A 21,261-nucleotide genomic window follows, 5' to 3' on the forward strand; every position below is an offset into this window, starting at 1 on the left:
GCCACAGCCATTCTCACATTTCAGGGTCACTGTCTAGGTACTATAAACGTTTACCCTGACTACAACAGGCATATAGGCAAGCACTCGGCATTCTAGTACTTTTTTTTTTTTTTTTATAGAACGTCCTTGTAAATCCACAGCACCATCTTGGCTTTCTTCACACTGAAAAGTAGGACAAGTAGCTGCATTTATTACTGTACAAAAAAGAGCAAATGGAAGAGACTGTGAGGGCAGCTCTCGCCTCTTGCTCTGGTTTTGTCTGTTCTGTAAGCCAAAAAGCAGATAAATGAGATCAGAGGGACACTTAATGTTCATTTTATCCTTGTGTCTTAATGCTGGCTGCATTCCACCACTGCAGACTCTAATAAATTTGGCAAATAGACTGTTACTCTTTTATTAATAACGTCTTACCTCCCTCCCTGCTTTTATGTTTTTTGCACAGCCTTATTTGAAGAGCTGGTCCCAGGAACTTGGTGTTCCCATCCTGTCGGTGGATTACTCTCTGGCCCCTGAAGCCCCTTTCCCACGGGCACTTGAAGAGTGTTTCTATGCCTACTGTTGGGCTCTAAGAAACCACCATCTACTTGGTACATACATCTCACACACATTGCACAGAATTACAAAATTTACACGTGTGTGCGGGTGTGTATGTGTGTGTGTATATATATATATATATATATATGTGTGTATATAAATATTATACCAGCTGTGTGTATAAATATATATATTTATATATATATATATATTTTTTTTTTGTTGTTGTTGTTGTTGTTTTTTTTGTTTTAGAAGGGGCAGCATACAATAGCAACTATAGTTACCTGAGTTGGCTAAAAGGCTAGATAACGCCTTTCGGTTAATTTTCTCACATTGTGCTGAGGATCAGGTGACTGCAGTATTTCACTGATGTCATGCTGTCAAAGAAAACAAAATAGACTAAATGTCATCTTTCTGGGCAGGATTATACAGTTCCTTCTGATGGCTCGTTTTACTCCTGTGGACTTTTGATTTAATATTTACAGTCACACAGAGGAGGAGGATAAGTCCACTGAGAATCCTATACATTAGGCAAATATTCCTACACTCAAATTCTCCTGAGAGGAGTACTTGTTTGCATAAAGATGATCAAAGATTTTCAAGTTATCTTGTATGAATTGGGCCAATTACCAAACAGCAATTAATATGACTGAGAGTCCTTGGGAAAATGTAGGCAATAAAGTACATCCTTTACGAATCAAAAACTTTCCAAACAAGACCCTGGAGCGAACCTTTTCAATACAAGTTTAAGATTTTACTCTTGAAACAAACCTAGGCATGTAAACTGTGCGACAGCATGTAGTGTTAAGATAGAAACTTGTATGCAAACAAGTTTACATACTAAATAAAATTTTACCTACTACTGAGCCATTTGATACACTTAGTGGACTGGATTAAACATTTCCACTTATAGCAATTTTATAAAATAAATCATTAAAAAAAAGAAACAGAAAATGGGAAGCAAGGTAATTTTACTTGAAACTGTAATGGCTGACTTGTGAACTTCAGTAGGACAAGGATCATATCTCTAATAAACTCACTTTAATTCACTGAGCCTGTGACATTTCCCAATGTGGGAAAAGGTTTTCCCACATCTGATTTCTACTGGTTTAAAACCAAATATCTATTTTTCATCTATTAAGATGATCAGCAATTTGACGAACAATACATTTTTTTCGTGTGCCTTTTGATGTTCTAGTCTTGCAAATATAAATCATACATTGATCTGACTATGGTTATAAGTTAAGAAAGGCGCAACATTTGTTAGTATAAAATCATATTAGTTGAGTTTCAGTCTTGCTTCACTTATCCTTTGGGAACTGTTTTAGAGATTTCTAAAGTTTCCACATTTCAGTGTGGGTCAATTCATGTCATAAATGGGCAATCTGCTCTTGTTTCTTTTCTAATCTTATTCCAGAGGTATCCCTTTTTACATAAGTACTCAGATGCTTAATATTGAACTCAAATGAACCTTAATTCCACCAGGGATCTTCAGATGCCTTTTAAAGCAAAGTTGACTGACCTTGATTTAATAGACTGAACATAACTAAGAAGCTACACTCTTTGATCAGTATTAGCTTTCCTAGTGGATGGAGCATGTCAAAGAGACAACAAAGTCAGGAATGTTAGTGGCAGATAGGGGGATACAGTGAATATAAAGATGTATTTTCTGAAGCACTGCAGAGTCAAAAGGAAACGTTCTGAATTTTGTCTGTCTTTAAAACAGAGTAATTACAGATGAAGCACAATTGTCAGACGAATCCCTGAATCCACTATGCATACACATATTAACAATAGTAGAATAAAACATTTATTTACATGTGTACACTATAACACGATTCTCATGAGAATGCACTAGGATTAAGCTTTAATGGGCCTCATTGTGCTCTTCCAAATAAGTAGAAACGTACATTTTAAACACACAACACTGACGCAGATCTGAAGTTGTCTAAATGTTAAATTTTTTTTAGAAATGAGTAATATAATCAGAAAATGGAAATGAAAGTTGTATCTTTTTTCAGTGTGAAGCTGAGTGTGTGTGTACATCCTCAACTGCTTGTCTCTGCCACAAGGCTTCATTTATCACTTGAAAATTGGCCGTGCTGTGAGCTTCTCTGCGCTAGCTGCTGAAAAATTTAAGGCAGTTTGGGATGTTCAATATTTAGACAGAATCCTTTTTATGTACCTGAAAACTGAAGCACGTTCTGTCTAATAAACAGTGATGTTGATTGAGTCTTCTGTTTAGCCTGTAACAGAAAAATCTCACAGCAATTAGCCAAACAATGAGACACCTGTTTGCAGTCACGTATTATGTGTTTGTTGTTCGGTGAAGACTGTTACACTTCCAAAGATGGTTACAACATTGAGTTATTAATCCATTTAGTTTTTTTTCACCTTTCCATGAATAAATATTTCAATCTTTATTCAATCAGGATGGACTGGAGAGAGAGTGTGTTTGGCTGGTGACAGTGCGGGGGGCAACCTGTGTGTGACCACGTCAATGCGCGCCGCTGCCTTTGGCGTACGAATGCCAGATGGCCTGGTGGCGGCCTACCCAGCTACGCTGCTGACGGCCTACGCGTCACCCTCCCGTCTTCTTACACTTATGGATCCCCTGCTGCCGCTCAGTGTGCTCTCCAGGTGTCTCAGTGCCTACGCAGGTAGGATTATGTTTATTTACTGCTTAAAGAGTGGTACTGAGGACTTCTTTATTTGTTAAAGGTTGAGAATTGCGAGGATCCATACTTACTGGATGTTTTTTTTTTTTTTTTTTGTGACCTGTTCAGTTGTTTATTAACCCACCTACAAGTTAGCCAAACCCATGGTATGAATTTGAATGTAATTAGCCAGCTAGATGTGTTGAAAATGACAACTTGTTAAAGTTCAAACTGAGTATCAGAATCTGGAAGGGGGTTTACATAGGATGTTTGTCTTTTTTACAAGACAGGCTGGTGTGAGTGTTACAGAAACTGCAGATCTGCTGCATAATCGGAAAGGGAAAATATCCTGAGAGCAGCGGTTTTGTGGTTCAGAATGCCTTCTTGTTGTCAGATCAGAATAAGCAGACCGATTTAAGATGATCGAAAGGATACTATAGCTAAAACAACCACAATTGCTACAAAGTGCTTTCAATGCAAACTCTGAACGTACAACATGTCGAGGCAGAAGCTGAAGGACCTCACTGGGTGAAACTCTTCAGGAAACTGAAGATATAGTTTGGACAAACTAGCTGAACAATATCAGATTGGAAAAACATCGACTTTGCAACTGCATCATTCCAATGTAAGAGTGAAAATGTGGCCACTGCTAGTTAATAATGAAGTGGCTGATGAGTGTGTTGGAACGGTTTTTGTTCTAAACTTGTTGGTTTTATGTCCTGAATTGTTGCATTTTATGGTTTACATAAACCTCAAGCTCAGGACAAGATGAATTGCTGCTAATGATATGATATAAATTATTAATAATTAACATGATTTCTCTTGCAGCTGTTGGTTATTTTATCCCCTACCAACGATAAATTTTATACTCGTTTTTTGTGCAGCTGTAAGATTACCATATGACATTTAGTTGTTCAGCTCCAGTTCAGCTTTTTTCAGTTGCACTGGAATAATGTCATTAATGCCATTTTGATTAAAAGCTCTTTTAAAATTTGAGAGCAGTGGCAAACTGTACACAACTGTATGAAGCAGAAAACAAGGTAAAATGTTGACATATTGCATGCCCTGTGCTGCCTCTGCTTTTGTTTAAAACCCTTTTTCCCCCCCCTTTTTTTTTTCTTCCCTCCCGATGTCACTGTCTATGAATTGCTGCCGGTAATTTGGTAGCAGCATCGAATCCCCTTGGAAAGTGATTTTTCTTCCTTGGATCATGTGTTTCCTGTCATTGCTGCTTTGCCATCTTCTCTGCTGGCGTCTTCTCCTCTAGGTAATGAGCCGCAGACCGAGAAGCAGGTAGAAAAAGTGAGCACGTTGAGCCTGGTGAGGAGAGATACGGCCCTGCTGCTGCGAGATTTCCAACAGGGAGCCTCTAACTGGATCCAATCTCTGCTGGATCCCAACAGAGCATCAGCCTCCTCCAACACATCTGCCGAGATGACACCAGCAACCCCCGATACACCGACAAGCGGTGAGTTCTCTCTGTGTGTGTGCGTGTGCATGTGTGTTTTCTGGTGTGAAACATTTGAAAGTTAAATGAGGGTTGTGAAAGTATTATAGTATTTTAGCAGGAGCTTATTAAAGAATTCCAATTCATTTAATATTTAGTCTGAGTAGTAACTGTTAGGACCTAAACTAGGAACTCGTGAAGAAATTGTTATTCCTGTTCAGTCTGAATAAAACTTGATTCAAATTCGTCACATTTTCCAGGTCTGGACATGTACGGAACAAAGAGAAAATAACTATTTTCAGACATTATTCTTTATTTCTTCGAAGGGGTTTTTGATATCGACTTAAAGTTTTAGCACAGTCTTTTGCAGGATCATCACCTATATCATCACTGTAAAAGTGATGATAAGAACTATTTATTAAGTTTTTTAGGTAACTGTATGACTATCGGTGTGTGTCACAGCAATTATAGCCTATAAACACAAATAACACTGTGTAATGCGTTTGTAATGTGTTTGTTTATTACCCCTGTCATATAAAGGCGTGTGATTTGCATCGCTAAGAAATTTATCATGATAAATGATCTGCTAAAAGCCTGCCCTTAGTTCCTTTTGTGTCCTTTAATCCCTTTTTTCCTATCTTGTTCTCTACTGCCCTCCCTTGCTTCCTTGTTCTTCATTCTCTTGTTCTTTGCCCCTATCCTTCATTTTATTTTCCTCTTCCTTTTGGTCCTACCTGCCTTCCTTCCATGGATGCTTGCATCCTACCAGTTTTCCTTTCATTTTCTGTTTTTTGAAGCTCTGATATTTAAAGTCTTGCTACTGTAGAAACGTATGCCAAAAACTTTAGTGTTTTATATTTTGAAACAAATATGGAAGGAATTATATCTCTTGAAAGTTGATTGTAGAAAGGTTTGGGGTTTTTGCATAATGAATGTGTAGAAATTCTGCGTTCCTGTGATTGTGGCTGTCTTTTTGTGAGGGAATGTTTGGATTCAAGTTGAGGTTTAATTGTTTGTTTGCACACAATGAATGAAAGTCAAAGCCTTTTGCTGTTTACATCCCATATTTCCTGCATCCTTATTCCGTCTCTTTAAGCAGCATTACTATGCCAGAGTTTATTTACATCTCCTCTATCGAGGAGGTCAATGATGTGGATCCCTGTTCTTCAGCGTCCTACTAACCAATTATGGCCTCATCCACCCTGTGGAGTAATAATCCTGTAGCTCCATTCATATCAGTATCTTGACAGTAATTTTTAATTATAGCCGCTGTAAATCTGAAGGGGAAATGTAATTTTATTGGTGTCACCTTAGTTAGGTGACACCTAACTGGCAAGTCGAATCTAATGGGAGTGTCATAGGTGGAGGCATATTAATAAAAGGCCATCATAGTGCTGAGGTGGTTCATTATTAAAATAGAAGATTGGGTAGGCCTTTGTGAGGAGACCAGGCGTGACGGCTCACGGTGGTGTTATGACAGCTCAGGGCGGGGAGATGATATCACACAGACGGCTCTTTTTGGATTTCCTCCACCCACTTCCTTTCTCCTCTTCCTGAAGTGCCTCAATTTGCATCTTGGGCCCTTAGCTGTTGGCTGTCAAACAGAGAACGTATGAAAATCAGAAACAGTGGAGTACATGAGGTATTCTGAGTTGCTTGACTATCTTTTTTAGTTGCTTGAATTTTTTATGTGTCCTTCAAGTGCTGTTTATCCAATGTGAATTTGTTGCAGTACCTTGGAAAATATTATGCACCTTTTGTTACCCGACAACCACAAAGTTTTCATTGAAATTGCTTTGTGATAACACGAAGCAGAGCATAATTGCGGAGTGGAACGAAAATTATTGTTCTCCAAATTATTTCGGTGTGAGTTTTGCTAGGAGAAAGGGGTCAAATCTAAAGTTTACCAATTAAAAAAACTGGCAGACATAAACCAAAAAACTAGCTGTAATTAAAAGAAAAGGTGGATTTACAAAGTATTTAAAAATTAATTTAAAAGCCAAAAATCATTTTCCGTCCACTTCAGTCATGCAGCACTTTGTCTTGGTCTAACACATAGAGTTCAAATAAATTAAAATGAAGTTTGTGTTCGTAATGTGACAAAATGTGAAAAAGTTTAATAAAAAACACTTTTTCAATGCGCTCAAAATGTTCATTGGTAAAGTTTTAGCACGAGCCAAACAAAGTTTCCTTGTGAAGTAACTTCTGTCCTCCATCTCTGCTTTGTTTCCCAGATACAGTGAGAAAAAGCGTCTCGGCAGCTTCCATCTCCTCTCCTCACGCTGACCCGCCTGTGCCCAACGAGCCGTCGCCGCTGCCCGGCAGAAAATTATCTGTGAAGAGCAAGACGTGCCAGGACTTGGAATCCCACAGCAGTCCCATCCGCCAGAGCCCCCCGCTGACGTCTGAGCACGCTGTATGTCACACTGGAACCTGCTTATGTTGAGATTAGCTCGCTCTCTGGACGATTTTAATGCCATTAAACAATAGGATGCTACTCAACACAACACTGCAGTGTTGGTGGGGATTGAAGTGGGAATTAGGCCTGCCACACAGCTGATAACTTGTGATGGTTGCAGTCGCCTCACAGGGAAGAAAAGTCCTTCTGCTCTTAATTGTAATCAGAATTGGACATTCATTTTCTCTTTTTAAAAAGTTAAGCGTGATTGGAATTGAGAGATGTATTGCTGGTCATGGCATGAATGTCATTAATTTAATTTAATTATTAATTTGAGCTGTTTTTTTTTCCTCCTGTGGGCAGTGAGCATACAAGAAACATTTTCATTAATTTTTGATGATGAACAAGATCTTTTTTTTTTTAACTTGCATTATCGGTTTTCAAAAATATCCTTGTAAGCTTAAATATATATATTCACCCCCACTGATATTTGGAAAAATTCACTTTACTAAGTCGCAGAAAGCCATCAGCAAGGTAATGGAACTGGCTGAAAATGACAGTACTTAGAAATAGTTCAAAGAGTTGATTTATAATGGCCAATATTTTGAACTGGGTGTTCCTGGGGACATAATGGTTACATTACAATCTACTTTAATTTATTACCCTGAGTTGAATAAAAACCACAAATTAAAACTTATGCACCTATTCCTGTTTTAAAAACTAAATTCCCAGAGAAAAAGAACCATCACAATTGAAGTCCATTATAGACCAAGATTAAAATGAAAGTTGGCACTTTTTTAAAGGAGTATGTAAACTTCTGAACATGTGGACAATGTGGAAAACTTTTCATGACTATTTTCAAGAGGCTACTCAGCTAATGCCACTTTCTGTCACAACAGGTTACTATAAAATTACTTCAAAGAAATTCAAATAGTTTGAAAATTACTGTTTCATTAATTTTTTTCTCTCTCTTCTAGACAGATTAGATTAATTACAGTACTGGCCCAAAAAAAAATAAATAGCCTATATTAATGTGAGACCTTAAATAGTCTTTCTCTCCTTGAAATCAGATTTTTCAGCCTGGACTCAGGCACTCTGCCAATGCTTTTCTATTTTCACAAGGACAAAGTGCTGTCTGCTTGCAAAAAAAAAATTAAAAAATGCAAACGCTCTTCAGTTTTTCTATGACCTCTGAGCTGTCTGACCAAAATGGAATAAATATATTCTGTTCTCCTCTGTAGGTAGAAGACGTGAGTTTCTTTCTCTGCAGGGACAGTGACCCCTCCGTGTCCAGCGACTTGTCCTCTGTGGCCATCCCGCCCCCGGCCGTAGAGGAGGGATCGGAGCTGCTGCACCCCAGGGAGTTCCCTCTGGGCTTTGAGCCGCTGCGCTCGGAGCAGCTCGCTGAAATGAGGATGCAGAGCTCTCCGGTCGTCAAGGATCCTTTCTGCTCACCTCTTCTGGCTCCTGACAGCATGCTGAAGGGGCTGCCGCCTGTACACATAGTGGTAAAAATGCATATTTTTTTCTCTCGTAGTTGTTTTTGTGTTAAAATGAAGGTTTTAGAAGTGATCAGACTTTGAGAGTAAACAAAACAATCTAAAAGAGTCTCTAGAAATGTCCAGTTTAGCTGAGGTTACAGCCTGCTCTTTCTTTTGATGAGGATGTTGTATGACGAAGAGGAAACTAGCCTTGATTTTTAAGTGGCTTAAGTGAGTCAGAGAGACTTGGAAAAAAAAAACCCTGAACAAAAGAGACTGGGCTGCTAGAGCTCCCTCTCTTCATCCTATAATTAAGATTCTTGACATGTCTGAAGGGAGTTTAAATTTGTTTTTCACCATTTCTTGCCCCCCCCCACCCTCTTTCCTCGTCTCCTCTCAGGCTTGTGCGTTGGACCCCATGTTGGACGACTCCGTGATGTTTGCCAAGCGTCTGAGGAGTGTCGAGCAGCCCGTCACACTGTGCGTGGTGGACGACCTCCCCCACGGCTTCCTCAGCCTCTCGCAACTCTCCAAGGAGACGAGGGAGGCCGCCAACGTTTGCATGGAACGAATCCGCTCCGTCTTCAACCAGGAGGACACGCCCCCGGAGCCACGCAAGCACCGCAAGCTGGAGCGGACTGACAAGGGGGAACTGGCACCTTCTGGAGAAACCAGTGCTCTCCTTCCCGACCCCATTGATGACCCAGAGGCAGCTGTCGGGAGAGGGTCTAAAATCTCTGATGGGGAGGGGTTGGTTGCTGTGGCAGCCCAAAATAACACTGACGCCGGTGGCATCGGTGCTTAAATGAGGTTTGGGGTTGAGGGGAAGGCTGCGGTTCACTCACAGGAGTGGAGAGAGAGAGGGAGTAAATGAAAGTCAGACTGATGTAGGCAGCGCAACTCCTAAATGAGAAACGAAGGCAGCATCTTAGGAAAACAGAAAGAGGAGTGGGAGGGGGCAGTCTGGGAAAAAATGCTCAGTGTTTGAACAATAAATAAGAGGAGGTGGAGCGCTGAAATGTATCTCCTGCTCCTCGATTCTTACCACTCGTCCGCGCTCCATTATGCACCAACGCAAATCTGGCAGACAAAACGAACACACCCACAAAAAGGCAGTCATGTTTCAGAATGAGATGATAATTTAAAAGCTTTTCAGATCAAAGACCAATACTCACACACACACACACACACACACACACACAGAGCAGCACACATACTTGAAGGAGTCGCTGTTAGGCAGGCGAAGCTCAGACATAAAGCACAAGCAAAGCTGCTAGGAAGACGCCTGAATGGGTGATTCATCTGGGCCGCGGCAGGCCCTAATCAGATAGCCGTGGGCACACTGTACGCTTCATCCGCATCAATGTGGCCACTTGTCCTTTAGGAATCCACTCTAAATCACACTTAATAACTCCACATTGTCTTCTCCATTATGCCTGTTTGGGAGTCAATGTAGCTCACTTTGTGGGTTGTAACTATGTTGACTCTCTCCAAATAGAATAACGAAGCTAAACACAACAAACCAAAAGACTCCAAGCTAAAGGAATTGATTTACTTGCTTTCTTTAGAATTGCGTTTTGTTTTTTAAATCATATTTTGAACTTTGTGCAGGACTGTTTTTTATTATTTATGTCAGGTTATGATCCCTGAGTCCCGACTTGTTTAAACTTTAAATGTATATTTTAATATAAGCTTTTGCTGTTTTTTTTATAGTGAATGCTTCAAAAAGGACTCCCTGAACTTTCATATTTTTGTCATGCAATGACCATAATATAACCCGTTAGGATTTGAAGTGATGGACGAAAGGCGGCTTAAAATTATAACGGTTAAAGAAAATGATTCATGGTTTCCAAAAACTCCAGACTTTTGGAGCATGTTTTGACCAGCTTTGCTCAAAGTGGAGTTCACAGAACAAATGAGAACAACCCTTTTAAAATGTAAATAATAAATTAGATTCAAGGTTATTACTCTCTTATACAGAAATATTTGAATATAAACCATTCAGTTGTATTTTTAGCTTTGTATTGAGGTTTATTGTCCTGGTGGAAGGGCTATTGTTAGCCTTTTGCTTCCTCTAACAGGCTTTCTTACAATTGTCCTGTTTTTAGCTTGTCTGCTCTTCCACAGAGACCAGATATTTTGGAGCACACGCCTGGTAGTTGTCCTGTTGATGAATCGTTCCATCTGAGTTGCAGCTCCTCCATTGTTCCCATCTGCCTTAGGTTAGATGAACATCCATGTCTGTGTAATTATATCGTTCCCATTCCATTTTTTGGCTGATGGGTTGAGCAGACATCTATGACATTAAGAATTTTACTTGTAACAATTTTGAAAACCATGCATCATTTTCTTCACAATATGCTAGTCACCAAATTGTGTGTTTGTTGGGTGACAAAAAGCAAAATAGTTCCAGAGACGTTAGTACGACAGCGAGGCACTGAACAGATTTGTTTCTTTAGACTAAACTGCTGACTTCTCTGGTCTTTTCACTTAGGCTTATGCAGAACAAAGCAGAGTTATCAGAAGGAGAGGATGATAAATATTACAATACGGACACAGTGTTCAATCTCACTGCCGCCTTTGGCATTTGTAGTGTTGTATTAGTAATGCAGAGACTCAAACTGAGATGCATTCAAGTGAAAACAAACAAGTTCAAGGAAATTATTGTCCTATCTCTGCAAGTCATGGTTCTTGAATTTCTTCAGCGGGTGAAGTGTTTTTAATAATTTTAATATTTCAGGATTGGAAGCAGTTGCTTGGCTTCCCAGCCCCGCTAAGAAATGGAGTTCAAAAGAGTGGAACAGTAAAGAAAAGTCCAAGTCTCAGCTGTCCGTACACATTTTAAACTCGATGGCACAGTTTTTCTTGCAAGTTGTCAGATTTTTCTCTGCTGGTTTCAGTGTCCAACCAAAGCGTTCTCAAGCCTCAGGCTTTATGACCTGACAGCTTGTTTGTTTTTCGTAACAAGTCAGAGGCTTTTAGGCAAATCTCGAGAACACCTGCTGTGAAAAACAATTGCTAGAAGACAAAAAAAACTCCCCACTGACACATTTTTGCACACTGGTTCAGATATTTTCACTCCCTAACAGCTACAATTGTGGTTCTCGCTGTTTTTTGATTACTTGAGGACACTTTTCTGCATACACAGCCATCAAAGTACTTTAAAATATACCGGTGGATAAAGGATGGCGGTGTTACTTTGTTCCCTTCTGTTCATAGCTTGCATACTGAAAAGTATGAAATATATGTATTGATTTAAAAAATGCACATGTGGTTGCCAACAGTGGCTGGCTGTGTCTGTCACTGCTCTGGTTGCAGACCAAAGGTTGCCAGGTCTGCAGAGAAGGATGCTGTTTGATGAATAGGATTTAGCTGATGCTCTGACTCTGAAATCCTTCCCCCCCTGTAGAAGTGCTGGATTTTCGGCTGCAGTCATGCTACAGGATTAGACCATACTCTGCTCTGTCAGCTCCAAGTACTTACTGCAATATTTTTAGTCAGATTGACAGAAAGAAAAATACACTTAGCCTCTCAGGTTTGGGGCTGAAGTTTGAACTTGTTTTTGATAGTTTCTATTAATCTGCAGTTTCCCTGCAGAGTTGGTTTATTCTGAGTTTGAGCTTTTACATGTTTGTTCTTTTTGCTTGCTGCTTATCGACAATTCAGTTGTATGGAAACAACTACCTTTGTGTCATGTTTTATTCATAAATGGCACTTTAAAGTCAATGGACTATTCATAGCCGTTGCGTATAGTCAATCCTCATTAGGACCTATTGTTCTGTCTGTAATTTGAAGTGCTTAGACTTCTTTACCAATACTAAGAGCGACACTCCAAATGGGCAAGAAGAACTGTGTTGGTTGAAATGTGTCAAACTCTTTCACCTTCAGTGTATTGACCCTCACAGGCCTCATAATACTTATCTATTGTGGTTCATGAGAGCAGGTGATGGACCAGAACACTTCTGAGGTGAATCATATCTGTGTTTAGTGTTGCGTTTAGGGTTCAAGCACTGGCAAAGCTATGGATTTATAATTGGCGTGCTTTAAACTGTTGTCTCAGTGCAATGCTTAGTATTGCTGTATTCGTATTCGGTTTGTCAGTCAGCTCTTCCCTGCAAGTTAACAATGTTGTTCCAGTTCAATGTAAACATATTTGTATGTTCAAATGGTTGTTTGGCTTAAAATTTTGTTATAGACCAAATACTGATTTTTGGTGAAGTGCAATGCAAAGTGCAATATCCTTACTTCAGTTAGTGTTTGGTAAGGTTGTATAGGTGGTTACTTTCTAGGATTTGTCTTTCCAAAGTCTTTGTTCTTGAAGCCAGAAGTGAGGTGATGCTGATTATTATAGTGCAATACGCTCCAATCACCTCCAACTTGGGCTTCACACGTAATATATCAACCTATATCTATGGAAACACTAACGGTTCACCTGATGGCTGCTTTTATAAACGCAACAGTTCATTATATTTACCTCAATCGCTTCATAGGAATGTTTCATGGTGGCTGGAAACAGAAGGTTGGAGTTTAAAGCAGAACCAAAGAGAGCAGCCAGTCCAGGAACTGATGTTCTCACCTTCCTGTTTAATGTTTTAGCTGTTAGCATTGCATCGCAGGTGCTGCTGTGTAGAATAACCTGTCTGCACTCAATATGCAAATTGTGCTGGATCATTTCAGCTGGAAATGCTCAGTCTTTTAAAAAGAGGGGAACAAAATAAGTTAATACATTAAGCCATAGACTGGAAAAAGTACAACTACCTTTTCTTTAAACATTACTTTGTTGAAAACACCACAAGTGCAAACCTGTGAATCACGCTAAAAAAATGTAAACTAAAAATGATTCATGTAGATATTTTTACTTTTATGTATGTTAATCAGATTGATTATTTTTTGACTGCATTTATTTCACAGTTTCTACAACAGATTGATGTATGTGACGAACCATGTGGCGAACTTCTTCTTTTGCTGACTTTTATTAAAATAAATATATTCTCCCATAAGAATGCCTCAGTTGTGTTCACATTTATTGATGAACATTGTCACTGCACATATTAAGACAGATTTTCTGCCTGGACATTTGTGAGTTTCTTTGGGAAAACATTGCAGATTTTTTTGTTTCACTTATTTTGTTGGTTTCGTTCACCGGCCCAATACAAGGAACCACAGAACTATGAAATGAAAATAAAATGGTTGTCTGCATGAAAGATCTGTCATGTGTAAAGGACCCCTGTTTCTTCAATCATAGCTGCAGTTCTTTTGGGGTAAGTGTCCAACTTTGAATAAATAAAGACTGCAATTTATGGTCCATTCTTACTTGCAAAACAGCTCCCATTCATTCAGACTAAATGGAAAGTGAATGGGGGGGAAGGAGGAACATATGGTAAAAGGTGAAATTCTGCCCCAGTCTTGGATCCTGCAGCCTCTAACAATGTTTCTGGATTATTCTTCATCCAATCAACTGACCAGCTTTACTATCCCTACTTGGGGGCAAAAATTGAAAATTATGTAACATTTTTCATCCACTTCACAATTCTGAACTACTTTCAGATGATCTCACATAAAATTCAATGCTTGACAGCTCAGCAGGACTGAATACTTCTAAGTCAGTTTTTCCAAAAAAGTGTATAAGAACTGTAAAATAGTTGTCCCCCCAGGCCCCCTTATACTTGAAATGTAGAAAACGCATTAATATTTTGCGAACCACTGGCATTTGCACTTACTGACGGACCTTTTCCAGTGCCACCAAAATAGTTTAATTTTGCAATTGAATATGAATCCTGCTTTACTTCAAACACAATGTAGGAAAAGAAGATTTTCCTCCTCTGCGTCCTGATCAGTGATCTAATCACTTGTGCAGCGGGAGGCCAGGCATCATCTGCCCAAGAACTACTTCATTAGTAGCGTGTGACCTGAGATGAAAACATGATTGCAATCAAGGATGGCATTTTCACTGCGTGGACGTGTCGCATGGCCGAAGCACGAGCGGAACCGAGCGCGCGCTCGGTACCCAACTCCCTCCACCACTACAAACACACACTGAGGCACATAACCATCCATCCGTCTTCCAACAGCTGGAGGGAGGCGGGGGGTGACCTGCGAGGACGCGCCTCTCTCCTCTCCCTCTCTTTCTCTGCGCTGCTGCTCCGTGCGCGTTCCCGAGACGGAGGCAGGCTTTCGGGGAGCTGTGAGAGCAGACGAGCGGCTGCGGGGGAGAGAGAAAGATGGAGGTGAGGGTCGGGGAGAGACTCCTGTGGCTGGCCGTGCTGTCCTCTGTCCTCTGCGTGGATTCGGTCTTCGGAAAATACGTCAAAGGCATCGTCAACACCAAAGAGGTGAGGGCAGAATTTGTTTCTCTGTGCGCTGCTGACACTGACTGATCAGACTTGAATGCAGGTGTCACTGAGCCGGACTGTGCTACATTTTACGCCCAAGTTCCCTCTGCTCTCTCAGTAGCTGTCGCTGGAAACACACTCGGCTCCTCTGTCGAGCCACTGCGCGCTGTCTGCGGATGTGGCGTATATTTTAGCCTTATTGTGACAGTACGGGGTCCCAGTAAGCGACGTCCCTCTGGTCCAGCAGTGTTTGCCTGTCTTTAATTAGCAGCTGCACGTTAGGAAACCCTCTCCTGGTCTTTAAATTGATTAGATGACCCGTCACAGGTGTGCGTCATATTTGTGCTTGCGCGCAGCTTTTGGTTTGTGTTGGACCTCAGAAACCAAAGCCTGGTTCAGGGTCTGAGGTCTGTCGTCGCACAGATCAGCATCACATAGAACTGTGACTGAGCAGCTATTACTTTGTAATTCCTGTCCTTATTACCCTCCACTCTGCCTTGTTGGGCTCAAGTTGAACATAATTAACCATCACTGCTCATGCCATCATAATGTGGTTCATAGTACTTGTGGTTTTAATTTATGACACAAAAATACATTAAATACTCTTTCCGTCAGTCAAATCAACAGCATGTATAAGTCTAAAGTGCAACACAAACACTATACTCTGCTGGAAATGTTGCTCTCTCTCGCTCTTTGGCAGCATGTTTCGTTATGTTGCAGAACATTTTGTTTGTATTCTTTCCTCAGTAATGATTCAGTATAATTTAGAAAGTTTTATAGGTGTGATATTTTAATTACATCTACCGCCACAATTTACTTAATAGCTATTATAAATGTGATGTTTACAAACACATTTTTATTGGAATTCTAAATTTAACTGTCGGTGCTACAGGTCGACTTTTACATTTTCTGGGGACCGGGCTGGAGTGTGTCTGTTTTCCTCAAGTGATAGCTCCTGCAGGAAGGTCTTGGGAAAATGCAGAAAGAAACTTTATGCATGGAGTTTTAATTTTTTTAACCATTTTTCTCTTCTGTCTGTCTTCTGTGTACCTGTCTCTTGTTCATTGCTTGATTGTGAAGCACCAGCACCCACTGCAACCCTGAAGGATTAATCCTGTATTGGAAAACGGACAGCTGGTGATTAGTGGACTAATTGTTTCAGACACAATATTATTTTAAATTATGTTTTTACACTGTGTGGCACAGACAATGTGATACTGAATTGACTGTTGACTGGTATTTGTGTGCGAGTATGATTGGATCAATCAGAATTTTTGTGCAGAATTCTGAGCAAGTGATAGTTTTACAAATTATGTTCAAAAATTAATACATGAAATGTTACTCAGCTTAAATTTCTATTTCAAAAATACAAAATAATAAGGAAGTTGACATTTCAGACTCTCTTTTGCATCTTCTATTGCAATTTAGCAAAGTTAACTTTAATAATGCATAATTATCTGTAAGTATTCCTTTGAAATGGTTGATTCCTTCCTTCACTCTTAGATTTCTATATCTGCGTCTTTACCAGCAGAAAAAAAGTACAACTTTGTGGTATTCCTCTGAACCTTCCTGACGTCTTTTCCACTAAAAATCTTGCTTTCTTTCACTTCCTTGCACGATACATGAACCATTTAAATAGCTTACTACATCCTTTTTTCTAACTTTTAGTCCTCTTTCTCAAGTAACAAATTGAACAAGAAAGAGTGCTGTTGTTACTTTGACGGGGTAATGTGCGTGTTTTAGTTGTTCACTGATTAGAAGAAGATTAGATTTTGTGGTTTCTGGCCTGCCAGCTACCTGTCAGAGTCTCTCAAGTTAAATCATGACTAAGTTCTCTGTACGTCTTTACATTAGAGTCATCCCAAAAGCACCAGTTTTGTCTGTCCTACTGACCTATTAAGTTGCACCAGCATGCTCTGATTATTTTGTCACTGACATCAGATTGTCTGACCTCTTGACTTTAATAAACCTGAAAATCAGATCAGCTGTGAGATTGACCCGACCAGTTTGAATCCCCTGGATGGTGACAGACATCTGAACAGATAGACAAAGAAAGAGCCGTTTATCCAAGCACCACAGCTGTTGACATGCCCTTGAACACCGACTGAATCTGCACCTGCTCCAGTGGTGCAGCACGGTGGTCATGCGGCAGAAGGTAGCACTGGGCAACTTCCAAGACTGTGTGTGTGGGCGTGTGTGTGTTTGAGTGAGGGCAAGTGTTTAGTTCCTCAATAAAAGGACAGCCATCTACTCTTCCAGAACTCTGCAGTAAAGATTTTACATTGGTAAAATGGTCTGGATATGTCTGACTACAAATGGACAGTGTTTATGGCAAAATCCCACAGATCTTAGCCTTTTGTAAAAAAAAAACACATACATTTTAATTAACTGGATTTATATTTGTACATATCACACATAATATTTATGTTTTTATTTATTGAAAACTGTCTGTTTTAAGCAGAGAAGCTACATTTGGCAGAATGTGCTTTGCTGCCTCTGATTTCTCCATTGTCGTACCTCACAGAGACTCCTGCTGATTAGAGAATTTTGAGCAGGAAGCATTAATTATGATTTATTTATATACTGTTGTTGCAGTATTCAGGAGGTTATATACAGAATCCAAATATTTGATTCAGACCTCATTGCTTCTGTTATGAGTAAAACTAATATTAGTAAAAAAAATATTTTCCTTGTTTATTGCAGTAGCATAATCTCTCAGAAAAATATTGCTGTGCTTTGGGTATTTTTCTTTAATTTGCCCTTCCCACTTTGTGTTTTGGCAAGATAAACTTGGCTTCTGTCCACCGACTTTTTTTTTTATCACAGTTTCGGTAGTTTTTAATTATTGGCCTGATTGTAGATTTGGAAATCCAGTGGGGAAACATGACACTGTGATATGATTGTTAAATTTTAGGATTAAATACTATTCTCTCTTTATTCCATAATCACAATGCACTGTTTACTGAGATGCATTTCAACTGTAGGACTAAAAACAGTGACGGTCTATCTAAGCAGACCAACATATTGTTGGCAACCAGAATTTTAATGCATCATCTCCTAAAATGTAATAGTTTACCAAAAAATGCATCCAAGCAGTTTTTTGGAACTGGACAAACAGCTGGGATTTGATGTATTGTCCAGTTCTGCTCTAAAGTGCCAGCAATGCAACAAAAGCACCCTCTCAATGTTGCAGTGTATCATTACCATTCCACATCTGTGAGGCTTCCCCTTTCATTTATTTTATAAGAAAAACTCCAGAAAAAAGGCCAAATAGCATGTCTTTGCTGAGTGGGAGGTAAATGGTCTGCACTTAGCCAACCCCTTTTAACCTTCGTTAGATTCCACAACGCACTGCAGAAAGGGTTTTCTGTCACTCATTCAGACAATCGCAGAGAAGAGTGGAGCTGCCTTACAAGGCACTTCCTTTGTATTTGGGTTTCAGAGTTTTTGAAGCTGAAAGACGCAGGTATGTTGAAATGCCAAGTGACTGATTAGATGACAGTGATCTTTGCTACACGGGTCCCGCTGCCTGTAAAATTTGTGACAAGGTGAATCTAGAGGGAAACAACTTTAAATCTATATTTAAATTGGTTTTTGTTCTCCGCAGTCGCAGCTTTGCTATTTTCTGGTAATATAGAAACAGTTTTTAATAGATTCTGTGTAGATCAGAACTATGACTAGATATATTAATGCCTCAGCATTCAATAACATAATTTATCATGTCTGTGCACTGGCTGGCATTCATAAGGAGAGACAGACAAATGGACAGAGAGAGAGAAAGAGTTTACCAACTCATGATTCCTTTATAACATGTCAGCAGCATTTAAAGAGAACTTAATTTCTCCTCCGAGAACGGTGAAAGTCTGTCAAGGAACATGCAGAGTCAACAATTTTACCTCCAATTGCTTTTTGACTTGAAGTCATTCAAGCCACTTCACAAATTGTTCAACCTTTAATATTATTTGGCTCATGAATAAACCAGAAATCCATGGCTGGTGACTAGAATGGACCAATTTGCAGCCCGAATGACCCGTGCTGGCAACTGTACTGGAAAAAATCTAATCTTTTTCAAATGAGTCAATATACCATGCATAAGCACTACCACTTTGCACTGACTACACAACTCTTCAATGTAGAAGCTGGTGCTGAGTGTGAATAACACAAAATGTGATTTTTTTTTTCTGAATTAGTAAGGTGTTAAAAAAATATTTTGCCAGAGAAACGTCAGAGAGTATTTAAAATGGAACTGTATTTTCTATGACATGTCATGCGGTAAGATGGAAAGAGCAGATAACAGGAAGGCTAATTTGAGTTCATTGTCATTTTCTTTGAACTTTCAAACTCACTGAAACAGTCTGTTTCTGCACTGAGACAGTAGTCTCAATGCAAAATAGGAATTTTGTTTCCCAAAATTTATTTTTTATTTTTTTCATTTTAATTAAAATATCAGTACAAATCTTTCTTTAAGATTAAAGTTGTGCTAATGCTAGATATACACTAGAATACACTTGACATAGACATGTTTTGTTTATTCTTCACTCCTCACTTTGTAATAATCTGCATCTATTTACAAAGTCACTTCACATCACAGGTGCAGAAGCTATTCATCTATATGCAACTCATCAACTACGTTGAAAAATTAGCTTTTGCTTATGATTGAAGAAAAAAAAAAGTTATAGTGACTGCTACCCCTACCTCACTCCCTCTTGGCCCTGTTTGCTGCAGGGTAAGAGAGCAGTCTCGCTTTTCTAAAGGTCGGGTATTATCAAGGTTTCCAGTGGGTAGTTCTGTTTAGAGCTAATCTTAGATCCTTGAAAAAGTTTGGAAGTGACAGAAGAAGACTCGAGAGGATTTGTCTTTTAAGAAACAAATGTTCGTCACTGTTCTCTCACGTCTTGAGTGCACCGCAATGTGAATCCATGTAGTTTAACGCCTCATCAACCTTGGTGCATTCCTGCTTCAAGGTCTCCCTCTAAATTCTCTTCTCTAAAATGTATTTAAAGTTTAAGTTCTGCTTGAGTCTTTCTACTCTGCAACTTTATCAGTGTCTGCACAGGTGAAGGCAAAGTTTGTGCTGAGCTGTAAACTGACGAAGGGAAATGACCACAATGGGAGTGATGAACTGCTAAAAATTGCTACCTGGCTGCAGAAATTACACTAAGCCACAAACACAGCTATCCAAAGCTGCTGGTGCAGAAGACTGGTCAACCGCTTTCTGTGGGCAGGTTGATGTTCACAATTAGCCTAAGTGTCTCTCAGTGTGTGGACGCGCTGATAAAACATCCCTTTGAGAGGGTTGTGGTTCACCAGATTTAAGGGCAGAGGAAGGACGCTGGGTTGAAACCAGCTGGGAAAATTAGGGAAGTGAATTAACTTTGTCCTCCTCCAACATTCAGCAGAAGCAAAGGACCACTGAGCAAGCCAGTAAATCTAGGCACTGTGCCATTGAAGTGTATACTTTAAGTGAACAGAGGCAAACATTAACTTAAGGATTTTCTGTGACATTTGGTTGACCTGGGCTGTCAATAGACCGTGGTGTTGGGGTGTAAGATATTAAATTATTTTAGGAATATTGTTTTATTTTTCCTATGTAAGTTACATACAAATAACAATAAAGTTCTAGTCAGTTAGAATTTTTTTTCCCCCAACATCAGTCCAGATACTGAGCATAAATTAGGTGTGCCTAGTATAGTATAGTTAATATTACAAAATTTTGTTAACTTCATGAGCTGTTAATTAAAAATTTTCTTCATTAAAAAGTTAATTTAAAATGATTAATTCATGTTTTAATCTAAGTTACTGCAATTCATTCAGGTTTACTTTTGCCAAGTCTGTTTATGGCACTCGCTTACAACTAATGTCTATCATCTGAAGCCACTCTACTAAAAAAGGAAAACGTGAAAAACAAAGCAATAGCCAATATTTAATGGGATAAAAATGACTGTTAATTATACTGTAAACGAAAGAGACAGATACATACAGAAGGACATGGTCAGGAGTATTTTCAATACTCCCTAATCATCCACCAAAATGTATTTATCAAAAGTCAAAGACAATTTGAGACTTAAAAGTATTGGTCCTGGCTTTCTTTCTCTGAGAATAAAAGAGCAAAAGAGTTCACATAGTTAATGGTATTGATATCTCCAAAAGTACTTTCAGTGGAAACAGAACGAAAATAGTATACCATTTAATGGGAGCAATTTCTCTGGCAAGGACTTAATTCAATCTGAAGTACTTTCATTTTTTAGGACAACATTTAGCCAGTGGTTCCATCCATGAGAATGAACACTGCAGCGTAATTGCACGGGGCCAGGAATACTTTCTATGGAAAGAGAAACAGAGAAGATAAAGTAATTTAATTCAACAATTTCAAACAATGCATATGTCAAGTATAGAACAAATGAAAGTGATT

The 21,261-nt window shown here is 39.3% G+C and overlaps 2 protein-coding genes across 5 annotated transcripts in view; both read left to right on the plus strand.

Annotated features, from left to right (window-relative positions):
* The window catches only part of lipe (lipase E, hormone sensitive type), a 30,909-nt gene extending 17,392 nt beyond the window's left edge, over positions 1 to 13,517 (plus strand). For all 4 annotated transcript variants that reach the window (XM_023330662.1, XM_023330663.1, XM_023330664.1 and 1 more), the window contains 6 exons: positions 443 to 587; positions 2,967 to 3,194; positions 4,459 to 4,659; positions 6,873 to 7,054; positions 8,278 to 8,544; positions 8,918 to 13,517. In XM_023330662.1, the coding sequence (XP_023186430.1) occupies positions 443 to 587; positions 2,967 to 3,194; positions 4,459 to 4,659; positions 6,873 to 7,054; positions 8,278 to 8,544; positions 8,918 to 9,322 (1,428 nt within the window). In that variant the 3' untranslated portion in view covers positions 9,323 to 13,517. The remainder of the gene's footprint in view (positions 1 to 442; positions 588 to 2,966; positions 3,195 to 4,458; positions 4,660 to 6,872; positions 7,055 to 8,277; positions 8,545 to 8,917) is intronic.
* A 1,063-nt stretch (positions 13,518 to 14,580) lies between these two features.
* tmem145 (transmembrane protein 145) overlaps positions 14,581 to 21,261 on the plus strand; it is a 56,365-nt gene continuing 49,684 nt past the window's right edge. The window contains exon 1 of the mRNA XM_005808572.2: positions 14,581 to 14,849. Within this exon, the coding sequence (XP_005808629.1) occupies positions 14,739 to 14,849 (111 nt within the window). The 5' untranslated portion in view covers positions 14,581 to 14,738. The remainder of the gene's footprint in view (positions 14,850 to 21,261) is intronic.

Source organism: Xiphophorus maculatus, chromosome 3 (assembly GCF_002775205.1).
Source record: "Xiphophorus maculatus strain JP 163 A chromosome 3, X_maculatus-5.0-male, whole genome shotgun sequence".
Lineage (NCBI taxonomy): Eukaryota > Metazoa > Chordata > Actinopteri > Cyprinodontiformes > Poeciliidae > Xiphophorus > Xiphophorus maculatus.